At 43.6% G+C, this 15,425-nt stretch overlaps 1 protein-coding gene and 1 long non-coding RNA gene across 14 annotated transcripts in view; both read right to left on the reverse strand.

Annotated features, from left to right (window-relative positions):
• The window catches only part of SH3KBP1 (SH3 domain containing kinase binding protein 1), a 374,021-nt gene that overhangs the window by 11,732 nt on the left and 346,864 nt on the right, over positions 1-15,425 (reverse strand). For all 13 annotated transcript variants that reach the window (XM_032286049.1, XM_032286045.1, XM_032286048.1 and 10 more), the window contains one exon: positions 3,640-3,749. In XM_032286049.1, coding sequence (XP_032141940.1) covers positions 3,640-3,749 — 110 coding nt within the window. The remainder of the gene's footprint in view (positions 1-3,639; positions 3,750-15,425) is intronic.
• On the reverse strand, positions 722-3,633 carry LOC116556732. The gene is made up of 2 exons (XR_004271135.1): positions 3,421-3,633; positions 722-3,188 (listed from the first exon to the last, which is right to left on the reverse strand). It is a non-coding gene; the product is annotated as an uncharacterized LOC116556732 (long non-coding RNA).

A 15,425-nucleotide genomic window follows, 5' to 3' on the forward strand; every position in this document is an offset into this window, starting at 1 on the left:
CATCGTCCATCCTTTCCTGCTGCTTCCTCTAAACATTTGCTACCATGTGTCAAGCACTGAGTTTTGTACTGCAGACTTAGTGACACGCCACACAGGATGCCTGCCCTCACAGGGCTGACAGTCCACCAAGGAAGAACACACAGGTCAATGAGAGGCTACCTCTAATCTGCCTCTCCTTCATTCCCTCCTCTTCCTTTTCCTTGATCTTTGGATTGCTAAATCTGCATGTGGAAGTGTCCTAAAGGATGTGTCTGAGAGAAAACCATTTCCAGGGACAAGGGCTCACCAGGCCTGTGGTCCAGCGACCAGTGTTTCCTCAGCCTGAGGGCACAGCATTGCTTGCTAGTACAACAAGCTCATACCTCCTTTGGTACCTGCTGTTAAATCTCTGCCCTCATTACTGCTGACAGTCAACATCCATTTTGGAGTCTGTATTGCCGTAGTATATTTACAGAATGGCAGCATCTTTTAGTAAAATATAGGACAACATCCCTGTTCTTTCTGCCTCACTGTGAAGACCACTGTAAAGATAAAAAAGCCAGATAAGGCTGGATGTGGTGGCTCACGCCTGTAATCCCAACACTTTGGGAGGCTGAGGCGGGAGGATCTCTTGAGCCCAGGAATTTGAGACCAGCTAGGCAACATGGCGAAACCCCATCTCTATGAAAAATACAAAAATTAGCCAGGTACGGTGGTTTGCACCTGTAGTCCCAGCTGCTCAGGAGGCTGAGGTGGGAGATCACTTGAGCCCCAGAGGTCGAAGCTGTGGTGAGCCACGAACATCGTACCACTGCCCTCCAGCCTGGGCAAAAGAGTGGAACCCTGTCTGAAAAAAAAAAATTCTGGACCAATTCACTGGAAGTCACTTAGTCATAGATGATCACTGGGCTAGAATTTCCCAATTTTAGAACAAAGCAAATCAGAGTTCCTATAGCAAGGAATCCTTTATAATGAAGAACCTTCCAGAGATCTCTTTGGACAAGCTCATCTTCAGCTTCATCTCTATGCTTTCTACACTGGTGGTAGAAAAACAGTCCCATCTAAAATCACCACTTGGTATCATTATACAAAAATTATATCCCAAAATATTGTATGTTTTCTTCTGTTTACTTAAGGCAGAAACCTAATGCATTTTAGGGAATTTTTAAGCAAAGTTTTCAATTCAACAGGTTTTATTTGTTAATCTTAATCTGAAAATCCAATTACCTAGAATAAAGTTTCCCCTACCACCAAGCTTTCTAATTAATCTAGGCTTAACTGCTTAGCCACCATGCCATGCCTGGATCCCTTCTTTTTGAAACTTTATTCAAAAAGCCAGTTCCCTCCAATATGACCTAGGGTTCATGAGCTGGCAATCAAAGCTTGCTCTTTGAATCCTATAAACATAAAGAGCTTCAACAAGGGTCAGAGGCCCCAGGCTGGGGAATCATGACTAGTGTATTTCCTCTGTCATATTCCCCAGTGGCCTTTGAGGAATACACTCAAATCCACTAAGCCTCCATTTGTCTGCGAAAAATCCACAGGTGCTAACTGGAAGAAGAATAAATAGGAATTCAATGTACAGATCCAAGTGGGGATGAATGGGAATGAAGGGAAGAGAATATAGTACTTATACTTTAAAGCACAACTATATTCTTTTGTTTTAAGTCTGCAAATGAAGTGACTTCATATAAAATGCCAAACTTTGAATCACTGTGCGGTAAGCTTCCTGCAGGCAGTGACCATGTGCTTTTCATTTCAGTCGTATCTCTGGTACCTGGCACAGCAGTGCCGAGCACATAGGGGACAGATGTCTATAAAGATTTGTTGAATGAATGTACAACTGTGTAGTCTGACGGCAGTGAAGATGGTATGTCCTTACCACATCCTCCAAATACATACGAACTCTCAGGCATGGGATGTATGGACCAAAGGTGGGACAAGAGATGGTAATTTAAACCTGTCTGTAATTCTGGAAGTCATGAGGCTCTCTAGACCTTGAAAAGTTGGGAAGAATTTGGAAGGAAGGCAAAAATGATGAAGGATTTATAGAGAAGATGGAGGAGGTAGGATTGAAACACAAAATATAGAGATACTAAGAAGCAACTAAACAGGTCGTGGGTATAAAAGGGGTGTTGAGGTGGGGGTGTGAAGAGGTGAGAGGGAGAGGGGAAAGAAGGTGGTGTTGACAGAGAAGTTTGTGTAACAATAAAAAAGTCAGCTACTTTTTAAAGTCTTTCTCCCAAAAAGGTGTCAATGCAAAGTTAGGTTTCTTTCACACTAAGAGGAAAAATAGGATGACTCAAACCATACTTCCAGACTCTAGATATGAGAGAAGAGGCTCCAAGGAAGTGACATTCTTTTTCTTCTAAATGATGACACCTTAGGTGGGATCAGTGATGACATAAAAATAGGAAGTGTCGTGGGAAACCTGCAAAAGGTTAATTAATTCCTTGGTGTATCTGGGTGGGGGTCATAAGGACTTAGACTCACCGGAACAAGGCAATGTGCTATATAGAAACAGAGAGAGAGAGAGAAAGATATTGATTATACACAAACACAACTTGTGGAAGGTGAGCTTGGAGGGGGCAGTACAGCCTGTGGCAAAAGCAAAGCATACATTTCCCTTTGACCCACTTCCAGAAAATTTTTACCCAAGTCAGTAATTTTATGGCAGCATCAAGATTTTTCTGCAGTGACATTCATTTCAGTGTTGTTTATAACGAGGAACTGGAAACAACATAAATGCCCAATAATGGTACACTGGCTAAACACTCACATACCAATAGGTTAGAAAAATGGGCAGCCATGAAATGTGATGTCAGGGAAGAATGCTGTCATGACTGGGGAGAAAGGCACACAACAGAACAGGAGAAAAGCAAGTTTCAAAACGATGCATACTATGTAATCCCATTTGTGAAGAAATAATTTTATATATACAAATAATTTTTTAAAAAAGCTAAGGGCGTATAGCAAAAAGTTAACAGTTCTTTGCACTGGGGAGCAGAATTACAGGTAACTCTTCTTTATACATTTTGTAGTTCAAATTTGGTACAATAAACATGTAACAGGCTCGCAATAAAAAGTCATTCAAAACAACCCAAACAAAAATCTTCTATGGGTTATCCTGAGTGTTCCAATCAGTCTTTCCTTCATTACCAGGGGCCTCATATGTTTGAAAACAATATCCTGAAAGTGTGCGTGGTATTCTGTGGAGGGGTACAGGCAATGGGGATTTGAGAAAGAAAGGTCTGGCCACTGCCTGGCACTATATAGGAGCAGATCTTTATTTAGTAAAGTTTTGTTTTTAGACCAAACCAGCCTCATTCTCCTTTCCCCACCATAAAACATGATCTTTGTTTCTTACCCATTTCATTTTAGTCTCAAATTAGAATCATTCTGGAAGAAAAGAACAGGAAGGTGGGAATAGGGAGTGCCTACCTTGCTGGCAGAAACACAAAGAACAAATAGAAAGAAATGGCGCTTGACTCAAGAAGACTCTGAAATCACTTTTGGTTGGCAGTGTATCTCATGGCTTCCCTCTCCTGTGGTGTCGTCAAATCGGCTGCTTCCAGAAGAGTCCTTAGCTAGAGTCTCTAATTTGTTCTGCTTTTCAGCTGTAGAGAAGTAAGGGGACATACAGTATGAGGAGACACTTACAGATGTGAGGGACTGGGATGGAGGCCGCCTTCCCGTAGCTTTTGGTCTGCTTGTGGTCGGATGACTGAGTTTCTCAGTAGATGACACCACGGAGTCAAAACCTTCTAGGTCTAAAACAAAAGTAAAACAGAGTTTTAAGAGCCAAAATAGGAGCAAAGGCTCTTATGATATGTCAGAGCACCTCTTTTCCTCAATAATAATCCTTTCTGTCTGGATTACACTTCATCTCTTACATCCTTTAGTCATTCAATAAACAGGATTCAAACTGAATGGACTAATCATTTCCTTCTTAGTTTAACAAGCTATTGCATGGAAGAGAGAGAAACAGGATTTTTCTTTTCCCCTTCTACAGCTATATCCATAAATCTCTAAAAAGCTACAGAAAGAGGATTAAAGGAAGAATTCTCTTTCTTCCACAAATCCAAGTCCATTTTAGTAGACAGAACACTCTGACAGCCTTGACACAAAAGGCAGTTTATTACAAGGTACAAGAGCCAAGGGCAAGTGGATGCCGGTCACTGATTACAAAAGAAGGGCAGCCCTGTTCCTCTTTGCTTGTGACGGTCTAGAGGCGGCTATGTAGTCCCATTTGAGTTACTGAGCAATATAGGACAGTATACTGATAGTCTATGGGAAACAGATTTTTCTCTTTGGATAGAGAGAGGCAAGTGAGAAGGCCTTTTGTGTTGCTGTTCCTCTTCTTTCCTGCTTGGGATGCTACTGTGTAAGGACAGGATGTCTGGAGCTGTGGCCATTTTGTGACCATGTGGCCATCTGGTCACAGGAAGGCAAGATAGAAAAATGGAAAATGCTCACCGGCCGCAGTGGCTTACGTCTGTAATCCCAACACTTTGGGAGGCCGGGGCAGGAGGATCACGAGGTCAAGAGATCGAGACCATCCTGGCCAACATGGTGAGACCCTGTCTGCTAAAAAATACAAAAATTAGCTGGGCATGGTGGTACACACCTGAAGTCTCAGCTACTTGGGAGGCTGAGGTGGGAGAATCGCTTGAACCTGGGAGGCAGAGGTTACAGTGAGCCAAGACTGTGCCACTGCACTCCAGCCTGGCAACAGAGCAAGACTCTTAAAAAAAAAAAAAAAAAAAAAAAAAAAGTCTTCTTGATATACTGATCGATCCAAGATGGCCGTTTAGGAACAGCTCAGGATTGCAGCTCCCAGTGAAAGCGCAGAAGGTGAGTGGACGCTGCATTTTTATTGCCCACAGACTAGGAAATTCCCAGGGCGGAGGAGCTCCACGGGTCGCCAGCGCGGCTGTTTCGGCCAGCGCGGCTGTGCCTGCCACCAGCACCGCTGCTTTGCCCCGCGCGGCTGCTTTGTCGGTGCCCCGGAGCAGCGGTTCTCCGTACAAAATACACCGGTCCGGGTGCCCTTCTGGCTGGCGACTGGAGCCATGGGAAGTCACCCATTCGTCTGTTTAAAAAGGGGGCTGAGCAGGGAGCCAGGACAGTAGATTCCAGGGCAAAAAAAGCCCCAGGAATCCCAGTGCCACTGTTTAAGCCAGCACAGTGAGTTGTCACATGGGAAAAAACACACAACGCGGCGCTTCTTCAACAGGCGACTGGAACACCAGCTTAAAAAAAAGAAAAAAAAAAGGCTCTGAGGCAGGGAGCCAGGCGACCAGGCTCGGCTGGTCCCACCCCCACAAAAGAACAGCAATCAGAAACTCTCTGGATTGAGAGTTTCACAGCAAGCGCAGCTGAACCCCGGATGGTCCAGCTCTGTGGGGGAGCAGCGTCCACCATTACCGAGGCAGCCCACCGCTACAGAGAGACTCCACCACAACAGAGGCGGGCCACCATTGCCAAGGCAGTTCTAACTACACCCATATAAACAGGACTGCAGGGAAGTTCACTCGGCAGCTGGGCAGAGCCCACAGCAGCTCAGCAAAGCCTGTACAGGCAGACAGTGACTAGGCTGCCTCCTTGCTGGGCAGGGCAGCTCTGAAGGAAGGAAAAAAAAAAAAAAAAAAAAAAAGAGAAGGCAGCAGCATAACCGAAACTCATAAAGCCCTAAATCCCTGGGACAGAGCACCTGGGAACAAAAAGCAGTTTATGAGTTCTGCTGCAGCAGACCTAAACGTACCTGCCCAGCAGATCCGAATGAACAACGGAGCTCACAGCTCAGCATTTGAGCTCCTATAAAGAAGAGACCGTCTCCTCAAGTAGCTCCCTGACCCCTATATATCCAAAGAACCACCTTATAAAGGAGAGATCAGATAGACACTTGGCGGGTATCCTTCTGGGACAAAGATAGCAGAAGAAGAAAACTGGTAACAACCCTTACTGTTCAGCAGCTGCTGCAGTTGAACCCCAGGCAAGCAGGGCCTGGAGTGGACCTCAGCAGACCTACAGCAGAGGGACCAGACTGTCAGAAGGAAAACAAAGAAACAGAAATAACCTCATCATCAACAAACGGAACCTCCACTCAGAGACCCAATCTGAAAGCCAGCAACTACAAAGCCGACAGGTGGATAAATCCTTAAAGATGGGAAGAAACCAGCGCAAAAAGGATGAAAACACCCGAAACAAGAACACCTCTCCTCCTACAAGTGATCACAACTCCTCACCAGCAAGGGAACAAGGTTGGATAGAGAACGAGTGTGATGAAATGACAGAATCAGACTTCAGAAGGTGGGTAGTAAGAAACTTCTGTGAACTTAAAGAACATGTTCTAACCAAACGCAAAGAAACTAAGAACCTTGAAAAAAGATTTGACGAAACGCTAACGAGAATGGACAAAATAGAAAGGAATATAAGTGAATTGATGGAGCTGAAAAACGCAACACGAGAACTTCGCGAAGCATGCACAAGTTATCAACAGCCGAATTGACCAAGCAGAAGAAAGGATATCAGAGGTCGAAGATCAACTCAACGAAATAAAATGGGAAGGCAAGAATGGAGAAAAAAGGGTAAAAAGGAATGAACAAAGTCTCCAAGAAATGTGGGACTATGTGAAAAGACCTAATCTACATTTGATAGGCGTACCTGAATGCGACGAAGAGAATGAGTCCAAGCTGGAAAATACTCTTCAGGATATTATCCAGGAAAACTTCCCCAACCTAGCAAGGCAGGCAAACATTCAAGTCCAGGAAATACAGAGAACACCACAAAGATATTCGTCAAGAACAACCCCAAGGCACATAATCGTCAGATTCACCAGGGCTGAAATGAAGGAGAAAATACTAAGGGCAGCCAGAGAGAAAGGTCGGGTTACCCACAAAGGGAAGGCCATCAGACTCACAGCAGATCTCTCAGCAGAAACCCTACAAGCCAGAAGAGAGTGGGGGCCAATATTCAACATCCTTAAAGAAAAGAACTTGCAACCCAGAATCTCCTATCCAGCCAAACTAAGCTTCATGAGTGAAGGAAAAATAAAATCCTTTGTGAACATGCAAGTACTCAGAGATTTTGTGACCACCAGGCCAGCTTTACAAGAGCTCCTGAAAGAGGCTCTACACATAGAAAGGAACAACCAGTACCAGCCACTCCAAAAACATGCCAAATGGTAAAGAGAATCAACACAATGAAGAATCTGCATCAACTAATGAGCAAAACACCCAGCTAGCACCAAAATGGCAGTATCAAATTCACACATAACAATATTAACCCTAAATGTAAATGGACTAAATGCCCCAATCAAAAGACACAGACTGGCAAATTGGATAAAAAGACAAAACCCATCGGTGTGCTGTATCCAGGAAACCCATCTCACATGCAAGGATACACAAAGGCTCAAAATAAAGGGATGGAGGAAGATTTACCAAGCAAATGGAGAGCAAAAAATAGCAGGAGTTGCAATTCTCATCTCTGATAAATTAGACTTTAAAGCAACAAAGATCAAAAGAGACAAAGAAGGACATTACATAATGGTAAAAGGATCAATGCAACAAGAAGAGCTAACGATCCTAAATATATACGCACCCAATACAGGAGCACCCAGATACATAAGGCAAGTTCTTAATGACTTACAAAGAGACTTAGACTCCCACACAATTATAGTGGGAGACTTTAACACCCCATTGTCAACATTAGACAGATCAACCAGACAGAAAATTAACAAGGATATCCAGGACTTGAACTCAGACCTGGACCAAGCAAACCTAATAGACATTTACAGAACTCTCCACCCCAAATCCACAGAATATACATTCTTCTCAGCAACACATCACACCTACTCTAAAACTGACCACATAGTTGGGAGTAAATCACTCCTCAGCAAATGCAAAAGAACGGAAATCATAACAAAGAGTCTCTCAGACCACAGTGCAATCAAGTTAGAACTCAGAATTCACAAACTAACTCAGAACCACACAGCTTCATGGAAACTGAACAACTTGCTCTTGAATGTTGACTGGATAAACAATGAAATGAAGACAGAAATAAAGATGTTCTTTGAAACCAACGAGAATGAAGACACAACATACCAGAATCTCTGGGACACATTTAAAGCAGTCTCTAGAGGAATATATATAGCAATAAGTGCCAACATGAGAAGCAAGGAGAGATCAAAAATTGATACCCTATCGTCAAAACTGAAAGAGCTAGAGGAGCAAGATCAAAAAAACTCAAAGTCTAGCAGAAGACAAGAAATAGCTAAGATCAGAGCAGAACTGAAGGAGATAGAGACACAAAAAACCCTTCAAAAAATCAATAAATCCAGGAGCTGGTTTTTTGAAAAGATCAACAACATAGACAGACCACTAGCCAGATTAATAAAAAAGAAAAGAGAGAATAACCAAATTGATGCAATAAAAAACGATCAAGGGGATATCACCACAGATTCCACAGAAATTCAAACCATCATCAGAGATTATTACAAACAACTCTATGCACACAAACTAGTAAACCTGGAAGAAATGGATAAATTCCTGGACACTTGCCTCCTCCCAAGCCTAAACCAGGAAGAAGCTGAAACCCTGAACAGACCCATAACAAGGTCTGAAGTTGAGGCAGCAATTAAGAGCTTACCACCCAAAAAAGCCCAGGTCCAGACGGGTTCACAGCCGAATTCTACCAGACATACAAAGAGGAGCTGGTACCATTCCTTCTGAAACTATTCCAAACAATACAAAAAGAGGGAATTCTTCCCAAATCATTTTATGACACCAACATCATCCTGATACCAAAACCTGGCAGAGACTCAACAAGAAAAGAAAACTTCAGGCCAATATCCATGATGAACATAGATGCAAAAATCTTCAATAAAATACTGACAAGCCGATTGCAACAGCACATCAAAAAGCTTATCCACCATGACCAAGTAGGCTTCATCCCGGGGATGCAAGGCTGGTTCAACATACGCAAGTCTATAAACATAATTCACCACATAAACAGAACCAAAGGCAAAAACCACATGATTATCTCAATTGATGCAGAGAAGGCCTTTGACAAAATTCAACAGCCCTTTATGCTAAAAACCCTCAATAAGCTAGGTATTGACGGAACGTATTTCAAAATAATAAAAGCTATTTATGACAAACCAACAGCCAATATCATATTGAATGGGCAAAAACTGGAAGCATTCCCTTCGAAATGTGGCACCAGACAAGGATGCCCTCTATCACCACTCCTATTCAATATAGTACTAGAAGTTCTAGCCAGAGCAATCAGGCAAGAAAAAGAAATAAAGGGCATTCAAATAGGAAAGGAGGAAGTCAAATTGTCTCTGTTTGCAGACGACATGATTGTATATCTAGAAGACCCCATCGTCTCAGCCCCAAACCTCCTGAAACTGATAAGCAACTTCGGCAAAGTCTCAGGATACAAAATCAATGTGCAAAAATCACATTCATTCCTATACACCAATAACAGACTTAAAGAGAGCCAAATCAAGAACAAACTTCAATTCACAATTGCCACAAAGAGAATAAAATACCTAGGAATACAACTAACAAGGAACGTAAAGGACCTCTTCAAGGAGAACTACAAGACACTGCTCAACGAAATCAGAGAGGACACAAACAGATGGAGAAACATTCCATGTTCATGGTTAGGAAGAATCAATATTGTGAAAATGGCCATACTGCCCAAAGTAATTTACAGATTCAATGCTATTCCCATCAAGCTACCAATGACCTTCTTCATAGAACTGGAAAAAAACACCTTAAACTGCATATGGAACCAAAAGAGAGCCCGTATAGCCAAGTCAATTCTAAGCAAAAAGGACAAAGCAGGAGGCATCACACTACCGGACTTCAAACTATACTACAAGGCTACAGTAATCAAAACAGCATGGTACTGGTACCAAAACAGAGATATAGACCAATGGAACAGAACAGAGGCCTCAGAGGCAACACAACATATCTACAACCATCTGATCTTTGACAAACCAGACAAAAACAAGCAATGGGGAAAGGATTCCCTGTTCAATAAATGGTGTTGGGAAAACTGGCTAGCCATGTGCAGAAAGCAGAAACTGGACCCCTTCCTGACACCTTACACTAAAATTAACTCCAGATGGATTAAAGACTTAAACATAAGACCTAACACCATAAAAACCCTAGAAGAAAATCTAGGCAAAACCATTCAGGACGTAGGTGTAGGCAAGGACTTCATGACCAAAACACCAAAAGCATTGGCAACAAAAGCCAGAATAGACAAATGGGACCTAATCAAACTCCACAGCTTCTGCACAGCAAAAGAAACAGTCATTAGAGCAAATCGGCAACCAACAGAATGGGAAAAAATTTTTGCAGTTTACCCATCTGACAAAGGGCTGATATCCAGAATTTACAAAGAACTAAAACAGATTTACAAGAAAAAAACTAGCAAGCCCATTCAAAAGTGGGCAAAGGATATGAACAGACACTTTACAAAAGAAGACATACATGAGGCCAACAAACATGAAAAAATGCTCATCATCACTGGTCATCAGAGAAATGCAAATCAAAACTACATTGAGATACCATCTCACGCCAGTTAGAATGGCAATCATTAAAAAATCTGGAGACAACAGATGCTGGAGAGGATGTGGAGAAACAGGAACACTTTTGTGCTGTTGGTGGGAGTGTAAATTGGTTCAACCATTGTGGAAGACATGTGGCGATTCCTCAAGGACCTAGAAATAGAAATTCCATTTGACCCAGCAATCCCATTACTGGGTATATATCCAAAGGATTACAAATCGTTCTACTATAAGGACACGTGCACCCGAATGTTCACTGCAGCACTGTTTACAATAGCAAAGACCTGGAACCAACCCAAATGCCCATCAACGATAGAGTGGATAGGGAAAATGTGGCACATATACACCATGGAATACTATGCAGCCATCAAAAATGATGAGTTTGTGTACTTTGTAGGGACATGGATGAACCTGGAAACCATCATTCTCAGCAAACTGACAGAAGAGCAGAAGTTCAAACACCGCATGTTCTCACTCATAGGCGGGTGTTGAACAATGCGAACACATGGACACAGGGAAGGGAGCACTACACACTGGGGTCAGTTGGGGGAAATAGGGGAGGTACAGTGGGGGGTGGGGAGCTGGGGAGAGATAGCAAGGGGACAGATGCCAGATGTAGGTGACGGGGAGGAAGGCAGCAAATCACACTGCCACGTGTGTACCTATGCAACAATCTTGCATGTTCTTCACATGTACCCCATAACCTAAAATGCAATAAAATAAATAAATGGGGGAAAAAAAAAGAAGAAGAAAAGAGAAAGAAAATGCTAACTGACAATCCCAATCAATGGGTTGCAACTCTGAGATGATCTAGTGCCCAGACTTCTTGCCATATGAAATTAACAAACCCCTGCCATTTCAGCCAGTTTTAATCAGATATTCTTTATTTGCAGCTAAAAGCATCCTAACTTCCATAACTGCAGCTATACTAGGCCCAGGACAGGGAAGTTAAAAAAACAAACGATGTGCATTTCCTCCCACTTTATTTTCGGAAGAATTCTTTTGCTGATGGTTATTAGTGGTCTGGCTGTGTAACAACTTTATTCTATTAATGAACACGCAGGTGTTATCTGCAAACTATTTTCTTTAGTGGAACATGCGAAAATCAAGCACAAGTCACTGGTCAGGAGATGCCATTCAATTACACCTGGGATTCTATTAAGTGACATTATCCTGATGAATGAATAATTACTCAGGGCAAGGCAAGTATAACCAAAGGTTAACCATCTGCAGAGATGGCACAAAGAAAAACATCAGTGGTGCTCTGAGGCCAAGAGGGAGCCCATCAGCACCCAGTACCTGAGTACCCACCTATCCAGCTGGCTCAGCAGGGTGCCAGGAGGACCCTAAGTCGGGGGAGGGCAAAGAACCCGCTGCTAGGATGTACTTCTCCATCCAGGGGTGGCTCACTGGGCTGACCCCTCTCAGGGGCCTTCCCTTTAAGAGAACCTTATTATTTTTTTCTTTCTTTTGTTTCCCTCTTTTTTTTTTTTTTTTGAGACAGGGTTTTGCTCTGTCTCCTAGGTTGGAGGGCAGTGGCACAATCTTGGCTCACTGAGGCCTCAACCTCCTGAACTCAGGTGATTCTTCCATCTCAGCTTCCCTACAGGCACACAACACCATACCTGGCTAATTTTTGTATTTCTTGTAGAAACGGGGTTTCAACCTGTTGCCCAGGCTGGAGAAACTTATTTTCTTAAAAGGTTCTCCTCCAGACTCTACCCTGGGACTCTCCTCTACTAAGCCCATGTTGTCCAAAATGAAAATTTACCATTACACACTTGGATGGATGCAAAAACCCACCATCTGACATGAACATCCCCCCAATTCATCTTTTTAAATCACTTTTCCCTGATGACAAATGTAATACATGACCAGTGTCTAATTTTTAAAAAACAAAATATGAAATTGTAACAATAAAAGAAAGTCAACTATAATCTTACCACATCAAGACAAGCACTGTTAATATTTTGGTATATTTTCCTCCAGGCTTTTTTTCCTATAAATAAATAGTATAGCTCATACTATTTGTAATATTACATTCTGCTTATTTCACTTAACCTGATATGCCATATCTCTAAAAATTCTTTGTAAATATTTTAATAGTTGTTGTACTGTAATTAATCAATCCCATTTGTTGGATAATTAGTTTCCAAATCATTTCCCCCTCCTATTTTTTACTGTTATGGAAAAGCACTGCACAAATAGCCTTGTATGTACTCTACATACAACGAGTTTAGCAGGTTATCCATGCAGATCTCCAACTGTTCTGGAAGAAGAAAATAAGGCCCAGGACAGGGAGGTTTGTTGGGGGTGGGAGGCTGGTGGGGGAGGACAGAGACAAAATGAGGGGCAGAGGAAGGCTCGGAAGGCTCGCAAGAGGAGAGAGGACAAAAAACCAAGGAGCAGATGCTGACTGGCAGCCAGGGGAGGAGATGGAAGAGAGGGCTGTTAAAGGTTCCAGCAAACAGGCTGCTGCCAAGGGCCTTGGCTGGGAGCTACCAGGGGCAGAGCTGGACAAACCTATGTCATGGCTCTGTCCAGAGAACCAAAACAAGCTCAGGAGCAAAAGCTGAGCAAGATGAAGTGACTGAAGAACAACAAAAGGTGAATTAACTCTGCTTCTCCACCTTGGCTGCATGGAGGAATCACCTGGACAATTTAAAAAGACAAAACACCACTGCACCCCAGGGATTGACTCACCCCAACTGGGGTGCAGCCTGGGCACAGGAAGGTGTCCAACTCCCGGGTGATGTGAACATGCAGCAAAGGCTCAGAAGCACTGCTCTAGCAGAGGCTAGGGGCCGTGGGAAGGTTCGGGGGTGAGGATTTGACCAAGCGGAGGAGTGGAAAGGTCACCCAGTGACCGACAGGGTGCTCCAGGGCCCAGTGAATAGACAGCCTGCCTGGGCTCTCGAGCAGTGGGTCCTCCCATGGTGGGCTGAGGGGCGCTGGCCTGATTTGGAGGGCCACAGAGGTGCTGGAGCACTTGACCAAAGTGGTGACCAAAGGCTCAGATGACTGGTGGCAGGTCAGACACTGCAGCTGGAGCCAGGAAGAGGCCCGAAATGTGACCCAGCATAATGGGTGGGAGAGGAATGTAGGGAGCGAGGGGAGGGGATGGGACAGCTTCGGGTCCTCTCGGGATGGACTTGGTAAGTCCACTTGTGTGCAGGGGTGGACAAGTTCATGCCAGGAAACTTCTGTCAAGATTCCAGGGAGGATTCCATCTTTGACGCCCCCACACCCTCCCGGGCCCACTGAATTAAGTCCACCTGGGAGTTTAGGATTTGACAATGTGTGAGGTAGCAGTCTGTAATGAATCACACTTTTAAAACAACCCAGAAGTGTGATGTCTGTCTCTCGCACTTAGGCTGTGAGCCCCAGGAGGGCAGGAACTCATCCTTGTGTTCTCTAAGTCTAGAATGTTCCTGGATAAAACATGCTGGCTCTTTTGTCAATGAAGAAGTAAGTGAACGAATGAACAAATGATTGCAAGAAAAAAACCAAGAGCGTAACTTACAGAAGTTGCTCCTAGCAGGACATGAGCAGCTTTGAGGCTGAAGAACCATTCTCTGCTATGGATGCAGAGAAGGCTGACTTTTTACTGGTTGAGGTTTGCACTACGAAGGTCTAGGCACATTGAAGCCTGGCCACGCTTAGCAAATGTCTCCAGGACAGTTGGCAGAGAAGACTGCTCTATTTCTATCACTCATGAATAAGAGAAAGGTCCGAGCCCCTCAGGGGAAGCCACTCTTAATCTCTTAATGTACTTTTTTTCTTTCTTTGAGACAGAGTCTTGCTCTGTCACCCAGTCTGGAGTATAGTGGTGCAATCTCGGCTCACTGCAACCTCCACCTCCCAGGTTCAGGCAATTCTCCTGCCTCAGCCTCCCTAGTAGCTGGGATTACAGGCGTGCACCACCATACCTGGCTAATTTTTGTATTTTTAGTAGAGATGGGGTTTCACCATGTTGGTCAGGCTGGTCTCAAACTCCTGACTTCAAGTGATCCACCTGCCTCAGCCTCCCAAAGTGCTGGGATTACAGGTATGAGCCACCACACACCCAGTTTACTGCACATTTCTGCTAAGTTTAACTTTCTATAGTTTTAGTTTGGAAAGAGCACTTTTTGGAAACAGCAGCCAAACCAAACTGCCATACAGAAAAAAATGCACCAAATATGAGATTGCTTGCTGAAAAGGGAACCTGAGGTTACCCTGGCATGTTTCCTTAGACCATGAACTGTAACACATTTCTGCTTTCTGACAGTGAAGGGGAGAAACTCTCTAGTACTGTCACATCACTTTTCAGTGGCACAGAGCACGCATCTCATGACTGTGGCCATGGTAGCTACAATTAAGGCAGAATTTCCATGACTAACCCATCGTGGTGTGGAGAAAATGTCCCAATTTTCATGGTGGTTTTGAAATGAATCAAGCTGAAACTTGATATGAGCTTTCTCAGCCTGGTTGGGAATTTTTCCTCTTAAAAGAAAAAGGTTTTAATGCTCCTAAGCCAGTCCAAAGCTATTAAACTGGCAAATGCTAGGGTATTTTTAAGAAGTTAGTTTCATAAGGATGAGAGGCCTCTGGCTTTTGTGATACTTGGATGACAAACTCTCTGCAGACATATGGGGATAATTCATGTTGGGCACGATGGCGTTGGCTTGTAAAGGGCCTCTGACTCTTCATGGCAGATGGAGTTGCCCATTTTCCATGAACTTCAGTCACACCCTATTTGGTTCAATTAGAAAGTGTAGTCTCATTTTCCATGGATAGGAGGAATGGTACCAGTGACCGCAGGTGCACAAAGCACATCCAGTGAAGGCACAGAGGAGAAACAGTCAAAAGGCTAAGTTCA

This window comes from Sapajus apella, unplaced genomic scaffold, assembly GCF_009761245.1.
Source record: "Sapajus apella isolate SASKATOON/1434 unplaced genomic scaffold, GSC_monkey_1.0 scaffold17, whole genome shotgun sequence".
Classification (NCBI taxonomy): Eukaryota; Metazoa; Chordata; class Mammalia; order Primates; family Cebidae; genus Sapajus; species Sapajus apella.